General features: G+C 36.8%; 3 protein-coding genes across 3 annotated transcripts; 2 read left to right on the plus strand and 1 right to left on the minus strand.

The window, feature by feature from the left end:
* Nucleotides 1–1,766: 1,766 nt before the first annotated feature.
* Nucleotides 1,767–5,269, plus strand: LOC141684871 (putative nucleoredoxin 1-2). The gene is made up of 4 exons (XM_074490009.1): nucleotides 1,767–2,495; nucleotides 2,607–2,771; nucleotides 3,145–3,681; nucleotides 3,987–5,269. Exons 1-4 carry the CDS (start codon nucleotides 1,767–1,769, stop codon nucleotides 4,968–4,970), a joined length of 2,415 nt encoding a protein of 804 aa, XP_074346110.1. The 3' UTR covers nucleotides 4,971–5,269.
* A 151-nt stretch (nucleotides 5,270–5,420) lies between these two features.
* On the minus strand, nucleotides 5,421–9,251 carry LOC141684610 (putative proline-rich receptor-like protein kinase PERK6). Its single transcript, XM_074489665.1, has 9 exons — nucleotides 9,224–9,251; nucleotides 8,370–8,970; nucleotides 7,311–7,847; nucleotides 7,100–7,186; nucleotides 6,944–7,014; nucleotides 6,788–6,864; nucleotides 6,537–6,681; nucleotides 6,128–6,289; nucleotides 5,421–5,982 (listed from the first exon to the last, which is right to left on the minus strand). The coding sequence occupies exons 2-9, from the start codon at nucleotides 8,863–8,865 to the stop codon at nucleotides 5,749–5,751; spliced, it is 1,809 nt and encodes a 602-aa protein (XP_074345766.1). The 5' UTR covers nucleotides 8,866–8,970; nucleotides 9,224–9,251; the 3' UTR covers nucleotides 5,421–5,748.
* Nucleotides 9,252–12,163: 2,912 nt separating this feature from the next.
* Nucleotides 12,164–15,829, plus strand: LOC141684158 (ras-related protein Rab7). Its single transcript, XM_074488994.1, has 7 exons — nucleotides 12,164–12,345; nucleotides 12,746–12,772; nucleotides 13,086–13,185; nucleotides 14,647–14,793; nucleotides 14,951–15,031; nucleotides 15,128–15,273; nucleotides 15,615–15,829. The coding sequence occupies exons 1-7, from the start codon at nucleotides 12,293–12,295 to the stop codon at nucleotides 15,679–15,681; spliced, it is 621 nt and encodes a 206-aa protein (XP_074345095.1). The 5' UTR covers nucleotides 12,164–12,292; the 3' UTR covers nucleotides 15,682–15,829.
* The last annotated feature ends 675 nt before the right edge of the window (nucleotides 15,830–16,504 follow it).

The following is a 16,504-nucleotide window of genomic DNA, read 5'->3' on the forward strand; positions in this document are numbered from 1 at the left end:
ACTCGAATAAGTGGTAACTTGAGAGAGCGAGAGCGAGAGAGAGTTGTATTGTAAAATTACAAGTGGTAACTCGAATGTAGCATGTCAAAGTCAAACAGTCTTGCATTTTATGAAAAATATCTGCTATCCAGATGTAGTTAACAAATTACAGACACAATTCAAATGTAACAAGTGTTGATTGATTGATTGATTGAGAGAGAGAGAGAGAGAGAGAGAGAGAGAGAGGGAGGGAGAGAGGGAGAGAGGGCGAGAGAGAGAGGGAGAGAGGGAGAGAGGGCGAGAGAGAGGGAGAGAGGGGGAGAGAGCGAGAGAGAGAGAGGGAGGGAGAGAGCGAGAGACGGAGCGAGAGAGGGAGGGAGCGAGGGAGAGGGAGAGAGAGAGAGAGAGAGAGAGAGAGAGAGAGAGAGGTAATAGTTACCTGCAAGAGAACAAATGAATGAATCACATTAAAACAAGTATAATCACATTTATAAACAAACAAAAGCAGTACTAGATAAATAAAAGGAGACCATGTTACAATTCGAAAAGGAACTAAAACAAATACTTGGAAGCAGTCAAGCAAGCATAAATAAACAAGTGTTACTGATAGCAATTGGTATCGAATTCAGCTCTCAAATCTTCAATCTTCTACGCAAATTAAGCTCTCTGTGTGCTTGAGAACTTTTACAGGGAAGCTTTGGGATGGAAGTCTGATATGTTCAGTCTCTTTCTTCTTGTAGTCATACAGCACCACAGTACACAAAATCAAAAGTAAATAACTACGACAGTGAAAACTCTCAGAAGCACACACAATGCCATAACATGAGCTTACGAAATCCACATTATCAAAAGGTTGCATGATAGGGAGATTCACTAAATACTCAGGATAATTAGGGTACACAATAGTGGCAGCCCGATGTCCGTAAAATCTTCCTTCTTCTCCTTCTCGTTCTTCCTCGTCTGTTCTTGAAGTGATCATAAGTACAGAGGGTACGTTTTTATGGGACCGGAGGTGCTGAGCTTCCAAAAATTCAGGGTTGATAATAATCGACCCTGAATTTACTGGGTAAAATCCTACTGCATCTTGACAAAGACTTTGATCTCTCCATCTCCCCTGTGTACATTATTTGAGGAGAAGCTACAGAGAATATTTAATTTAGGGTTGTAAAATCAGATATTCGGTTGCGGTATGGATTATGTGAATCAAAATTTTGAGTTTTAAAACTTTATTTGATTCAAATTTCGTAATTTAGACTCAGTATTGTGTATCAGAACAGTTTAAATAACACGCTACTTGTGGTATTGTTGATTGTTATAATCAGGTGTACTGGTCTGCTCACTCGCTCTCACTACCAAGTGACTCGGTCAAATATTAATTACCTACATGTCATAATTGTCAATTGATGTTAGCCTAAGTTTCTCAATCACTATCAAAACAATCTGCTTCTTCATCTCCATCTGCAGAGTTGTTTCACTTATTCACACAGCTAGGGCTGTTCACGAACCGAGTCGAGCTGATTTTTGATCGAACCGAGCCGAGTTTTATTTTTTCTCTAACAAACCGAGTTTAGCCGAGCTTCTTTATTGAACAGAAACCTATGTTCGAACTCAAGCTCGTTAACCACGAGCCAAACTCGAATTTATTTGCGAATTAATACGAGGCCGAGCCGAGATTGAGGCGTAACCGAGCTGCTCGTTAACAAATATAAAAATAACTTTACTGGCCCAACTTAAGTAATTCAAGCCCAACCCTATTATCTAACTATTTAATTCAAAATCACGAGACGATGGGCAAGAGGGAGATGCTAGCAAGAACTTGGATGCGTAAACGAGAGTTATCAAAGAGGAAGAACGAATTGGGTCGGGTGATCCAATCATTGTTTAACAAGAGGAAGATTAACTGGACACCTAATAAATCATTAAAGAGGAAGAGGAACGATTTCGCGGACAGGATCCTATCGAATAAGAAGAAGAACAGGAAGAATATAAATTATGTTTATGTTGAGGAAAATAAATTATCATTGAAAAGGAAGAGGAAGAACGATTTGGAGGAGGAGGATAAATTATCAAACAAGAGGAAGAGAAACCATGAAGAGGCAAAGGAGAGCATTATCCAAACTAGTGATACGGTTAATTTATCGCACCTTCTTTTTGACGACGACAAGGATAAATTATTAAAGAACGATGTGGGTGAGTGTACGGATGCAAAGAAAACTAATTTATCGCACCTTTTTGACGACGACGAGGATAAATTATTAAAGAACGACGAGGGTGAGTGTACGGATGCAAAGAAAACCAATATTCAAATTGGTTATACCGATAATTTATCACACCTTCTTTTTGATGATCAGGAGGTTAAATCATTAACAAACAAGGCGGGTAAGTGTTTCCGAGAGGAAATTGAGGGAAAGGAAACTGTTATTGGAATCGGTGATACGGTTAATTTATTACACCTTCTTTTCACCGAATACAGGGATTATCTCATCACTTGCAACAGCCAAAATACTAACAAACTGGTATGTCTGTATCTCTTATCATAAAACCTGTCTGAGTGTACGGATGCAAAGAAAACCAATATTCAAATTGGTTATACCGATAATTTATCACACCTTCTTTTTGATGATCAGGAGGTTAAATCATTAACAAACAAGGCGGGTAAGTGTTTCCGAGAGGAAATTGAGGGAAAGGAAACTGTTATTGGAATCGGTGATACGGTTAATTTATTACACCTTCTTTTCACCGAATACAGGGATTATCTCATCACTTGCAACAGCCAAAATACTAACAAACTGGTATGTCTGTATCTCTTATCATAAAACCTGTCTGCGTTTTTTTACTACATCTACTGATGTGCAGTCCTTACCAAACTAAAAAAATACCATATGCATATAAACTAATTAACTTGATCTATGCTTTTTTCAACTTGTAAATTTTGAATTCTAGTCAAAAAAATTGGCAAATTCTGCAGAAATTTGTTCTTCCTGAAACTCATTGCAGAATAAGCATATATCGTCCCAAACTAAATATGTACTATTCTTAATCTACATATATCATGTCGGGTTATGCCTATGTAATATTATCGAGTCATCTTTTGCAATTCATAGTTCTATAACTATTTATTAAATTTTGGTCTATGCCTTACCTATATTTTTCTCTCTTTTTTAGGTCAAGGTCAAGGCCAAGGATCTTGCAGGTAAGTTTATTCTTCTACATTTTATGCATTTAGACAATTATGATTTTACTTGGAGTTGGAAGGCACCAGTAGCAACCCTCAAGGATATGTACATTAAGCTACACCCCAAAGGCGATTTTCAGATAGTCTTTGTTGCACTTAGAAATAATCTTGCCATTCCTTCTGAAACTCGTCAAATTCTTGGACATATATTTTCTTTGATGCCGCCATGCCCTGCCATCCCCTTGTCAGATCAAAAGTCCATTCGACGCCTTGAAAGAATGTTTGGTATCCGCGATGCCAGGCATATCGGCCCTCTCTCATTTATCATTGACCCCTCAGGTGTGGTTTTGCAGTCTCATGCCACCCCTTTGCTTATTAGCTACGGAGCTGCTGCCTATCCTTTTACCAATGAAAGAATAAAATTCCTCGAGTCTGAAGATAGTCTATTACGAACTCAGCCTCGTTCTGTTGAAAAACTCTTGTCCTCTCCTGACCGTGATTATCTCATCAACAACAAAGGAAATCAGGTATACAATTCTATGACACCATGTTGTAAATTTCAACAACATTTTGCATTAATTAATCTTATTAGGAGTTGTCCCACATCGTTTGTGAGAGGGGCAGTTTGCTAGAATATAACCAGTCAGATAACTCTATGAGTATGAGGTCTTTTGGGATGTGCCCAAAACCAAATCCGTGCGGGATCGGCCCAAAGCGGATAATATCGTACTAATGTGGAGTTAGGTCTGCTTAGCAAAACCCAACATAATCTTCCTTTTTGTTTGCACTTTCTTATATATGCTTTCCGTTATTGTTGTACTTCATTCCGCAGGTACCTCTTCATAATCTTGATGATAAGGTGGTAGGTTTATATTTTTGTCCATGTCTAGATGGACTAAGAACCACTAGGAAGCTGGAGATGGTTTATTACGAGTTGTCCCAAAAAATGGAAAAGTTTGAGATTGTTCTCATTTATGCACATGGATGGTGTGAGCATGAGGAAACTTGTTCCCTTATAGATGAAGATTCCTTCTTGCATGAACTTAAGACAATGCCTTGGCTGGCGCTTCCATTTGAAGACACAAATTGTATTAAGAAGTTGCAGAGACTCTTTCAATATCCCCAAGGTCTGGACTGGCCGAGGCCAGATGCAAGGCTGGTGATCATCGGTCCTCATGGAGAATTTTTTGAACCGCTGGGCACTCACATATTGTCGACGTATGGTTCTCCAGCGTACCCATTCACCTTACTCAGTGCTGTCAATTTAGAGCTTGAAAGGGCAAAGAAAGTGAAGCCGGAGATGTTATGGGAACTAGACGCAGTATTCACACGAAGTATTGGGTCCCAGATTCGATTTTCCCACTTTGTTGGAAGGAAAATCATAGTCTTATATGAGACTTATGAGACTGACAAATGGGTAACCACTAATACATTGAGGGAGCTGAAAGCAAGGTATTTAGAGATGAAGGGTACTGATGACGAGTTTGAAGTGATCCACATCCTCTGTGATGAGAAGTTTTCTACGCACATCAAAGCACCCGTGCCATGGTTGATGCATCCTCCTTTTGACAAGAACACGTTTGCAGACAAATTTATGTGTTCTGTTTTTGGTAATGAAAGTGGACTTCTTGCATTTGATGCTGACGGGTCGGTTGTCAGAGTGACAGCATTCCCTCAATTTGGTGACAACAGGTGTTTTCCCTTCTATCACAATGGGAATATGGAAGACGAGGTCTTGCTGGATGTGAAGGAGAAAATTGCAGGTAGGTTAGAGTTAGTGTATGGCTCTGACATGCGCTTTGATGATTATGAGTAACGTGATTTTTGTCTAAAGAAAGACGTACTCTGCAGTACTCTGTAGTCTTCCCTGCAAAGTTTAATGATCTGACAGTTGAAGCATACACTCGAGAACCACAACGAGAAAAACAGGAATAGACATCACCCCTTTTACAGCAGTTCCAAAAAAACCCGATAGGTTATACTGAAACCGATGTTAACTAGACGTTTTTCTAGTTGTTAACAGAGACTACTAATCAGGGGAGTCCGATCACTAGACTCCAATTTTTTGTAGTATGTGTCGCGTTGAACACTTCATCGCAAGTTTGATTGAATACATAAGAGCATTAAAAGTAATTCTGGGTTGTGAAATGCAACATGAACTTAGATCACTGACTAGAAGAAGAAACTATATCATAATAACATAAAGTCATCCTAATTCTCTCTATCTTTCTGCAGGTTCAGATTGCAAAACATTACTCCAAAACATATTAGCTACTTAAAAGAACACATAAAATAGTTAATATTAAAGAATCATTATACAAATTCACATAGATTAGCATAAATTCCAACGAATTTTGAGTCCACTTGTGATCAATGTTCCAAATTCACCAGCGCAGATAGATCATAGATGCCTTCACCTTCGTCTGTTTAGCTCGAGCACATCTATACTAAGTGTACGGATGAGAGTGTGCTCGTTGGGACGATCGTATGATCTTTGCTGCACTAGTACTCCTCATGTGTATATCAGGTGAAGAACACTTCTTCAAAAGGCCAATCTTTCGCCAGCTGCACTATTTTAGGATTTCTGAAGTGACTCAGAGGCCCATCCTGGTCCGGTTTGGACGCATCTCTTGTGACTCGCCACTAGAAGGTCCATAGTCACTGCTAGAGTATTCATGGCTTCCTCCTGCCTTTCTGAATTTCTTCATGTCAACGCTGTATGAGCCCTCGTAATCAGAGCTGGCGTTTGAACCTGTCAGTGGACCGCCAATTCTCACTCCTTCATGCAGGTCCTCCAACGACACGTCGCCTTCTAATGCACGAACAATCTGTTTCATTTATTCAAACTATTAGACAATAGAAAAAAATCTGAAACTAATTGTTAAAGAGTATAAGATCCTGTTCGGGCCTTCCTCTACCACCTTAAAGAATCGCTTTCAAGAATCAAACAGAACTGTCCTTGAAATTTCATACCTGGCTCATCTTTGGACGTCTTCTGGCAGAATGTCTGATGCATGCAGCAGCACACGCCACCATGCGTAGCATCTCATCAGCATCATAGTTGTCCAGAAGGCGAGGATCCACGAGGTCATTATAATCTCCACCTTCCACTGCACGCATTAGAATAGGCCTAGCCTGTACATCCATAACAGCATTCATCAAACAATTACCAATACATGTACAGACACGACAAGTTTAGATGGCACAGTCATTCATATTCCAATTTAAGGCTTCTTATTTTGTAGTTTGTTTGAACATGTTTGAGACAAAACACATCTTTATACTTAAATGTCAACTATTCAATAATTATCAGTGATCTCTTGGTCTAGCGGTATCTCCTTCATCATCTGAAACAATTACTGGTCACTAAGGTGATTCTTACCCAGTCAATCAAGGTATCATTCTCATCATCGTCCATATCCACAGGGCGCTTTCCACTTATCAGTTCCAAGAGCATAACACCATATGAATAAACATCAGATTTCTCAGTTAGCTTGCCACTTGATGCATACTCAGGCGCCAGGTATCTGCATCATTACATAATTTTTTTTATCGATACTTCTATCTAGGTAGAAAGCGCAAGCTTGTACTTGCAGATCATGTAAAAAGATCACAATTGTGGCACATACTTACCCAAATGTTCCCATGATACGCGTAGACACATGAGTATAGTTTTCATTGGAAAGCTTAGCCAGGCCAAAATCTGCTACCTGTAAAAGGTGCATTTTAGCCTCATCAACTACTTAAAGAGTATGATGATCAAATTAGGATTTTTGTACAACAGAATACCTTGGCTTCGTAATGTTCATCAAGTAGAATATTTGCAGTTTTAATGTCTCTATGAATAATGCGAGGATGGCCTGTAAATGACAAACAATTAACCATTAATAACGAAAAGATTAGCACCATCTTCTCTAAATGTATAGTGGAATATTTATCACTAACAATCTTCGTGAAGGTATGCGAAGCCTTTGGCTGATCCCATAGCAATTCGCATTCTTGTAGACCAGGCCATGACTGGAACATCTTTACCTGCATATTTGACAAAGTTCTCATGATTAAATTTTTATATAATCAATACATTACAACAAAATGGAATACTAGTATCTAGATCTATGTATCAGATTATGATTTAAGTTTGACAGAAAAAGTGTACCATGCAGGTGGTGCTCAAGGGTTTGATTGGGAACAAATTCATAAACCAGCAACCTCTGAGAGCCTGCAATACAATAACCAACCAAAGATACAAGGTGTCGATGATGGACACGACTAATAATCTCCACCTCAGCTTGGAATTCACGTTCCCCTTGGCCACTATTTAGTTTGAGACTTTTCACAGCAATCTCCTTGCCATTTGGTAATACTCCTTTATGAACAAATCCAAAACCACCCTGTCCCAACATCTTAGACTGTGCAAATCCTCCGGTAGCAGCAGCTAATTCATCGTACGTGAACGTGCTCTTGTTGAATCCAAGGGCTAATGCTGGGTGGGGAGGTGGCATGGGAGGATGCTGTGGACCAGAGAAAGCAGAGGAGCTCATGTCACTACTGTGTCCCATAGGTGGTGGCGGTGGTGGAACTGCCCATCCGTATTCAGAACTAACTACACTACTCTGAGGCATCTTAAGATGATGTTCAGAAGATTGAGGATTTATCCCATATGAAGTTGGTCCACTGTTGTAGTAGGCATTACCTATGCATATATTAGTGAAAATGTAATTAGATGGATAAAATGAAAGGCAACAAGCATAATGCACAACCACTACTCGAAAAAGCCTGTCTTAGAAAGTGGCTTGGATTCAGTGATAAACGTTTCTTAACGATAAGAAAAACCCTAACAGGCAATTCAACAAATAAACTATAAGTTGCACAGAGTAAACAAGACCCCAGAAATCAAAAAGTGGGGATCAACTTGTTAAAGAGTATAAGATCATGTGTTCGGCAACATGTTGCAGTAAACATTTCAAAGACTATCATATAAAGATGAACCAATAGACATCGAACATATGACAACATCAGAAGAAGAAAAGCACTAGAATGATGTCGTAACATTTGATTAAGTAAAAAGATTGAAGAACCATATTGAAGGAGCATCATGGTATACTCTGGATATGTAGAGTTACTATCAAGATAATTACTAAAATTTTAAATTAACTATTCTGTCTGTCAATGAGATGAAGAGAATTGAAATGCATCAGGATCTCATAAGTATTACTTTTGTTTCTTCGAGGTTCTGGGAAGTAATCAATATCATGAGCCCGTCTCTTCTTCTTTCTGCAACAACAACAGATGCATGCTATGGTAAATAGAAGCAACAATGCTGCCCCTCCAACAACTCCTCCCATGATTGCTTTCCTAGTAGTATTATTGTCCATTCCACCTGATGCTTTTGACTTATGATGATGTGGGGGTGAAAGAGCTTTTGAATGGGACTCTTTTGAATGGTTCTCTTTTGAATGTGGTGGCGGTGGATTGTATGTTTTTCTGCCAGACGGAGAAGGTGGTGGGGGTGGAGGTGGCGGTGGAGGAGGTGACTTATTATTGCCCCCATTGTTGTTATTTCCACTGTTATTGTTCCCGCCATTATTGTTATTATTGTTGTTGTTGCTATTGTTGTTGTTGCTGCTGCTGCTTCCGTTGTTGTTGCTATTATCATTGCCTCCATTGTTATTATTTTTGTTGGAAGACGACGAGTCAGAATCTGAGGCCATTTTTGTTGGCAAATTTCCTGACTATGATCCAAGTAAAACGAGACTATGATCTATGTGAAACGTTTCAGCAGACCCTGCCACTCCTCCAAATAATGACCCCTGCTGCTGCTAATTCATAACACAAAATCAACTGATCAAAAAACAAATTATTTTCAAACAAAACAGGCACACATCACATTTTATCAATCTAGCCATGTCCTTCAGCATGTATTAAATATGTTAGCTTCAATCATCATCTTCCCTCATATTTTCCGATGGTCAAATTTAACTAACATCGAAGCAACGTGATGTCTATGTCAGGTAGGAAGAGAGAATAAAATAGGACAGAGAGAGACAATGAGAAATGTTGAGGGGGTACCTGTAGGAGAAGGGCAGGGAATACTCTCAAAGAAAGGAGAGAAAAAAAATGATGCATTGTAATAATTTCTCACACAGAAACCGAAAGCTACAATTAAGCGACTCAATTTTTGTAAATTCCAATTTTAGTAAACCAATGCATGTCTCAACCTTCTATTCATATTTTTAGCAAATCGGATTTCTTAAGAGTCTCTTGACATTATTGTGAATGCATTTTAATTTATACTTGTTAAGTAACCGGTCACACTAAAACCTTAAGGTAGTAGAGGAAGACCCCAACACGATCTTATACTCTTCAACACTTCCCCTCAATCGTAAGTAACCAACTCATCGAAAACCTTAAGGTAGTAGAGAAAGGCTCCAACATGATCTTATACTCTTCAACAATACTCACCCCACTCTCTCTTTTCCCCCAGACTTGTGCTGTTTGCAGAACTGGCCTTGCTGATTAATGGTCGGATATAACAGAATAACAGATTTAGTTCCTAAATCGCCAGACAGAGTGTGACTAATTTCATCTCTTGTCGATAACAATTACTAATCATCACTAATAGAATGAAATGCAGAGAACAATCTTAAGAATATTTGCCTTCGAGTAATCCAATCGATTAAATGGTCTGCATTAGAGTCAGTAAGCTGTCGTATTTCCTTAAATCTGCATTAGAGTCATTTTGCATGTAAAAATGCCAGAAATACAGAAGTGCAGACCTAAATATCAGGAGAACACCAACTGCATAGACCTAAATTATCTAGTTTTTACTAGGGAACTATTCTTCATTACAAACAGAAATATTGGGTCCTGGAAATTTACCAAAGGGCTGAGCATGTAATGGAAATCCAAGAAGTCTGTTTTTTGGATGCTGAATTCACAAGACCTTTATGGTCTTTCTGCTATACATAGGCAACATTATTTTAGATGGTTCATCTAGGGAGCATCTGCATTTGAATTCGAGTTTAAAGTTTGCTACAAACAATCTCGAGTCAAATGGTAGTACATGTAGGGATCATCTGCATTTGAATTCGAGTTTAAAGTTTGCTACAAACAATCTCTAGTCAAATGGTAGTAGATGTAGGGAGCATCAGTATTTGAATTGAGTATAAAGTTTGCTACAAACAATCTCGAGTCAAATGGTAGTAGTCTAGTAGGCAGTCAGATCACATGGTGCTCTTCTTTGAACAGCCAGAAGTAAAAATCATAATGCATTAGCATGGTATAAAAGTTGTCCTTCTTCACTCTTCAGGAACAATGCAATTTAATGAACAAATTTTCAGGTATACTTTCTTTTAATTTTATCATTCTCAACCAGAGATGGTAAATTAATGGCAAACTAATCCAGTTCCACGGATCAAAAATTCATATTTTTGAATTTACCGAACCCAAAATTTGGATTTCAATGGTAACAAACCGATAATGATTAGAAACTCGAAATTCAATCCAGACAAAAATTTGATAAATGTTTACATATTTCAATATATATAATTATTTAGATAGACATATAATTTACATATTTAATTTTATTATTTGAGTAGTACTAGATTAATAATCAATACTTATCTACTGAATTATAACTCTCTTTCTCTTTCTCGATCTCAAATTTTATTATTTAAAATATAAATTCTTTTATATTTACCAACAAATTTTATTTGTGGATGATTACTAAATATTATTTTATTAGCGTATCTTAGATTTTTATCACCACCTCATTTCATGCAATATTTACGTTTAAATACTTATTTATTTAAAATTTCTAATTTTAGTTATCGTAAAAATGTAATTAATTATGTTTGCATATACTATTGATATTAAACTTAATTACATTTGTTATAAACTTGGATATCCGAAAAAAATGATTCGAAAATTGACGGATTTGAATTTGGATAACGTGAAAAACATTTGAATTTAGATTTTATAATACTCTAAACTCGACATGTTACGATCCCTATTTTTAATGTTGTTTTACTGCACGTATAAATAAAAGTAATACAATAAATAATAAATAAGAGTAAGACTCTAAAAAATTTAACTAAATTTTATTAATATATTATTTTTAATTAATTTTCACAAAAATACTCTCTCCGATTTAAAATAACTGTCCACTTTTGAAAAAAAAATGTTTCAAGATAATTGTCCACTTATAATTCCAATGTTTATATTCAAATTATAAAATTCAGTTTATATTTCCAAGACCAAATACAATTATTGTATTAATAGTTTATATTTTCAAAACTAACTTTATTGTATCATAAATAATGTGTATTTATTGTAGTCACGACAATAAATATGAAGACTGATATAATTTTATCACTAATATTAAAATTCTTAATATACGCAATTTTTTAAAAAGTGGCAAGTTATTATCAAATGGACTTTTCTGCACACATTTCGAAATATTTTGACCGCATAGTTAAAATAATTCTATATCAGTCCCTCCAATTTGTTATCGTTTTCAAAAAAGTTTTGTGCGACACACATGTTAAGGTAAATAAAAAGTACGGTACTATAACTTTTTTTTAAAAAATTCTGTATAAAACTAGAATGTTTAAACTTTGACTCATAAAAAGAATTTTTATAAAAAAAGTTTATTGAACTATAATATTTATTCATCTTAAAATACGTGTTGAACACTTTCTTAGAAACAATAATAATTGGAAAGGACGGAGGGAGTAATTTTTAATTTTTTTTCTGAATAAAAATATATAACTTAAACTTTCATTTTTAAAAAAGTAAAAATAATAATTTTTATTACGCGGAATGTGTGCAAAAGGAAATCGAAAGTCAATCGTTAATTGACTTGTACAAACCAGTGTTCCAGAGAGATCCTTGCACTGAAAAGCGAAAATAAATGTAGACAAACACAAATTCCAAAACCAAAAATAAAAAAAATAAAAAAAAATGTCCGTCTTTATTCCGTCTTAAAATCATATACATCCGGTCCAGTTAACGCTGTTGATATAACCATTACATACATACATAGACCCAAAATAAAGAACTGTGGGCAATTGAATTGAGGTGAAAAAGCTTGTAGATCCATCCAGATACTCTGTGTTAATTTACACAATCATCATCATCATGCCTTCCCGTAGACGTACGCTTCTGAAGGTCATCATTCTCGGCGATAGCGGGTAACGATCCTCTCTCTCTCTCTCTCTCTCTCTCTCTCTCTCTTCCTCCCTCCCTCCCTCCCATCTCTCTCTCTCTCGCCCATCTCTCTCTCCTCTCTCCCATCTCTCTCTCTCTCATCTCTCTCTCTCTCCCTCTCTCTCTCTCTCCCTCCCTCTCCCATCTCTCTCTCTCTCCTCCCCTTTCTATCCCTCTCCCATCCGTCACTCTCTCTCTCCACCTTCCATCTCTCTTTCTCTATCTCTCTCTCCCCCTCCCATCTCTCTCTACCCCCCCTCTCTCACGCACACTGAATACAGTAGCTGGTTGTTTACTTAATAGTTTAAATTGATCTATTTAGAGCAACTGATGATCATCTCTTTAATTCAATTGAATTTGTGTGATTTTTCAATGTAATTGCAGGGTTGGGAAGACCTCGTTGATGAATCAGTATCCTTACCTGCAACTTCAACTTTATATTTTTGTCTCAATCTTATCATTTATTCATTTAAATATGTTAGTAATACGAAATTGGGATTTGTTTGGTGGTTAGGTTTGAATATGTGATTGTGATGTATTTATGATGACATGAATTAGGTGCTGTCATTTTTTAGTCTGCCTTTAATTTTATCGTTAATATATTGAAGTTATCTCATCTTGAGCTTGTTTAATTATTACGGGGAGTGTGTGATATTTAGGATGAAATTAATATGCAATACTGTCTTATAGTTATGAAGCTTGCCTTGAACAATTTTTATTTTAGATATGTAAATAAGAAGTTTAGTACTCAGTATAAGGCTACTATTGGAGCTGATTTCTTGACCAAGGAGATTCAGTTTGAGGATAGGCTCTTCACTCTTCAGGTTTGTCATTTGGGTTATTGTATTAATTCTTGAGTTTGTTACTTCTCCGTAGGGATGTAAACGAACCGAGTTGGTCGTCAGACTCGACTTGACTCAACTTGTTTAACTCGACTTGACTCGACTCGTTAAAAAATCGAGCTCGAGTTCGAACAAAAAATATGTTCGTTAAGCTTATTGAGTCGACTCGGTTCGTTTACAGCCAAAGTTCTCCGGAAAGAACTCTTAATTGTACTATTATTTTAGATATCGAATTGTTTAAATATTGGTGAGAGAACTGATTATTAAGAGTCTAGTTTTGTTGACAAGACCTTGAATTGTTTTTCTTTTACTAGTCTTTGAGATTAAGTTTTTTTAGCAGTCCGAGTGTGGCGTTGTGAGAGAAGAGCACATACTCTGACAGAGAATGTAGCTCTGACTATGAATTTGTCAACCATGTAGTTTAATCATAGGTATGCCCCTAGACAGTTTCAGTTGATTGAGAGTTTGTTTGAACATTAACAGTTTAAATAGAAACCACTGCTAGATCAATATTTTGTTCATCTGTTATCCTTTCACAATTGATTACTGTAAGTTTTGGCTATTTCAAAAAATATTTGTGATAGGTATTGGAATTGGATGCTGCTTTTTTACATTAATGCATATGACTGGGAGGACAGATTATCTTGTTCAACATTTCTTCTATTACTTAATTTTCTACACTGGCTTCATTTTCTTGCTGAATATTTTCTCAATTTTCTGATGTTTGTTTGGTTTAAGAAAAAATATTTTGAGAATGTTATGATACAAGGGACAATAAATTTTCTTTCAAATCGTCAAAACGATACAAAACTTTTAGACTCCCAATCCTCTTCTTTCATTTTAACAATCCCTGTTCATCATTCAGTAAGCTGTCTCAGTACTCAATTCCACTGGCATTGCTTCCTTGCCGGAAGCCATCAATGCTGCCCACCGGTTTTCCTACTTTTCGTTCCTAAGACAATTCACAATCCCTTGCCGATACCACAGCCCCTTGCCGGAAACCTGCATCGTCTGTCACTTTCTCCGTCTCTCTTACTCTCACATACAAAACAGATTCACTCATTTTCTCTGCTCTGTCTTTCTGCTAATTCAAGTCGTATCTTGGAGCGGGAAATGGTAGCATTGGAGGAATAAAGTTTGCAAACAGTTGGCTCCATTTGTGTTGCCAAATTGTTGTCCCACTCATTTTTTATAATCATACCCAAACAAATAAACATAAATTTTTTTTGGAAAAAGAATATTTGCCTAGAAGCTATATTCTAAAATCGCGATAGTTTCGTGCAATAAAACGGAGTGATTTTTTTTAGTTTGCCATTTTCCTGAAGGTTGCGTTAAACTATCTATGTAGGCAATCTGATCTTAGTTTGTGTTCTGTTATGGCCTTACGGGGCGTTTTTATTGTGAAGTAAGATTGAATGCTTGAGCTATTTTCTTATTTGGCAGATTTGGGATACTGCTGGACAGGAACGCTTTCAGAGTCTTGGTGTTGCTTTCTATCGTGGTGCTGATTGTTGCGTTCTTGTATATGATGTTAACGTGATGAAGTCATTTGACAATTTAAATAATTGGAGGGAAGAATTTCTTATTCAGGCACATTTCTCTTACCCTTTGTATTTCCTAAAAAACCTTAATCCATTTCTTTGGAAATTGGAATAACGTTATCATTAAATTAATAAACACCCATTAACTATATGTCAAATGAAGTATATAGGATATGACATGATGGTCCAGTTTTTTTTTCTTGCAGGCAAGTCCTTCTGATCCAGAAAATTTTCCATTTGTTGTTCTGGGCAACAAGACAGATGTAGATGGCGGAAATAGCAGAGTGGTATGGGTGTCTTGAATTCTATTTTTTTCCACAAAATAAATTGATTGATTATTGAATGTATTTTCTTCTGTTTTCACTTGTCCTGGTCTGTTCCAGGTTTCTGAGAAAAAAGCGAGGGCGTGGTGTGCCTTGAAGGGTAATATTCCATACTTCGAGACCTCTGCTAAGGAGGGCATCAACGTGGAAGAAGCATTCCAGTGTATAGCAAAGAATGCACTGAAGAGCGGAGAAGAAGAGGAAATGTAAGTTGTGTTAACGCCCATCTTCCGTATTCCATGTATCATCTTGATGATATCTTGTTGTACCTTGTGTTAAACAGTAGTTAAATATTATGTTATCTATAAAGGTATGGCGAATAGTTAAATGTCAAGTATGAAAGTATGGAGGGAGTTCCATTGACAAGTTCACTGAAGAATGAATTTTTTAAAGTGCTTGTGCACGTAGTTATTTTTGAAAATATCCTCTCCTTACTCACTTTGATTTGATTCCCTGACATAGTTGTTACATTAGACTTGCTATTCTGTATTGTTAACATAGGGTTACGGACATGGCGTGACATTTTTTATTTCCTTTCGACTTTTAGATACTTGCCAGATACCATCGATGTTGGAAGCAGCAGTCAGCAGAGATCTACTGGATGCGAGTGCTGATACACTTTTTGGCAATCGAAAATCTGTCAAAGAACTACAGACAAGTTTGCTTATGATTCTTTATCAGTTTGTGTAATCTGTATCAGTTTGGCCAGGAGTATTTTGGCGGGTTTATACTGCTTCATCTGTATGTGTATGTCTTTGAAATCATATGGAGATCATTTAGTGGGGAAACCCGTAGACTTAATTGTATAATTTGTACAATGCACCAAAAGCTGAGATGTTATCTTTGATTGCAAAAGGTAACATGTATCTCATGCTGAATATATTTTCCCATCATCGTCCCCGTATTTGGGGAATGATCGTGTCAAAAAAATTGAATTTAATAGTGTGTGGCACTCTTCCATCAACTTGCACAATCTAAACCGCTGAAACTACTATAATCCAGAATACACCGACTAGTCCATAATGATACAGTGAGATTCCTTGAACTGCGAAATCCAGTAATCGCAATTTCTTTAAATCTGTAATGTTTTTGTGGTGTGTTTCAGCTAGTCATCTTTGTGGAGTTTCTGTTCAAGTCACAATATCCTTCATGTTGTTGCACGAGTAAACTTGTGTTCTGTTGTTTACTTATCAAGTTCTTGAGATCAACTCATCATATCACCTGCTATATGTTACTCCTGCGCAATGTCGTTATTAAGTGATTAACAGCTAATTATGAACATTCTATAGCATCTCAAGAGCTACTATCTTCTTACCGATGATTAGTAATATCTGTTTATGGTTTAGGTTCATCACCAACTGTCTTCTTACCCTTCAGAAGAGGCTCATCATAGATGGGAAAATCCGGGAATGTCTCGAATTCCTCACTAGTTACTGT

Source organism: Apium graveolens, chromosome 9 (assembly GCF_009905375.1).
Source record: "Apium graveolens cultivar Ventura chromosome 9, ASM990537v1, whole genome shotgun sequence".
In the NCBI taxonomy this organism is placed as follows: domain Eukaryota; kingdom Viridiplantae; phylum Streptophyta; class Magnoliopsida; order Apiales; family Apiaceae; genus Apium; species Apium graveolens.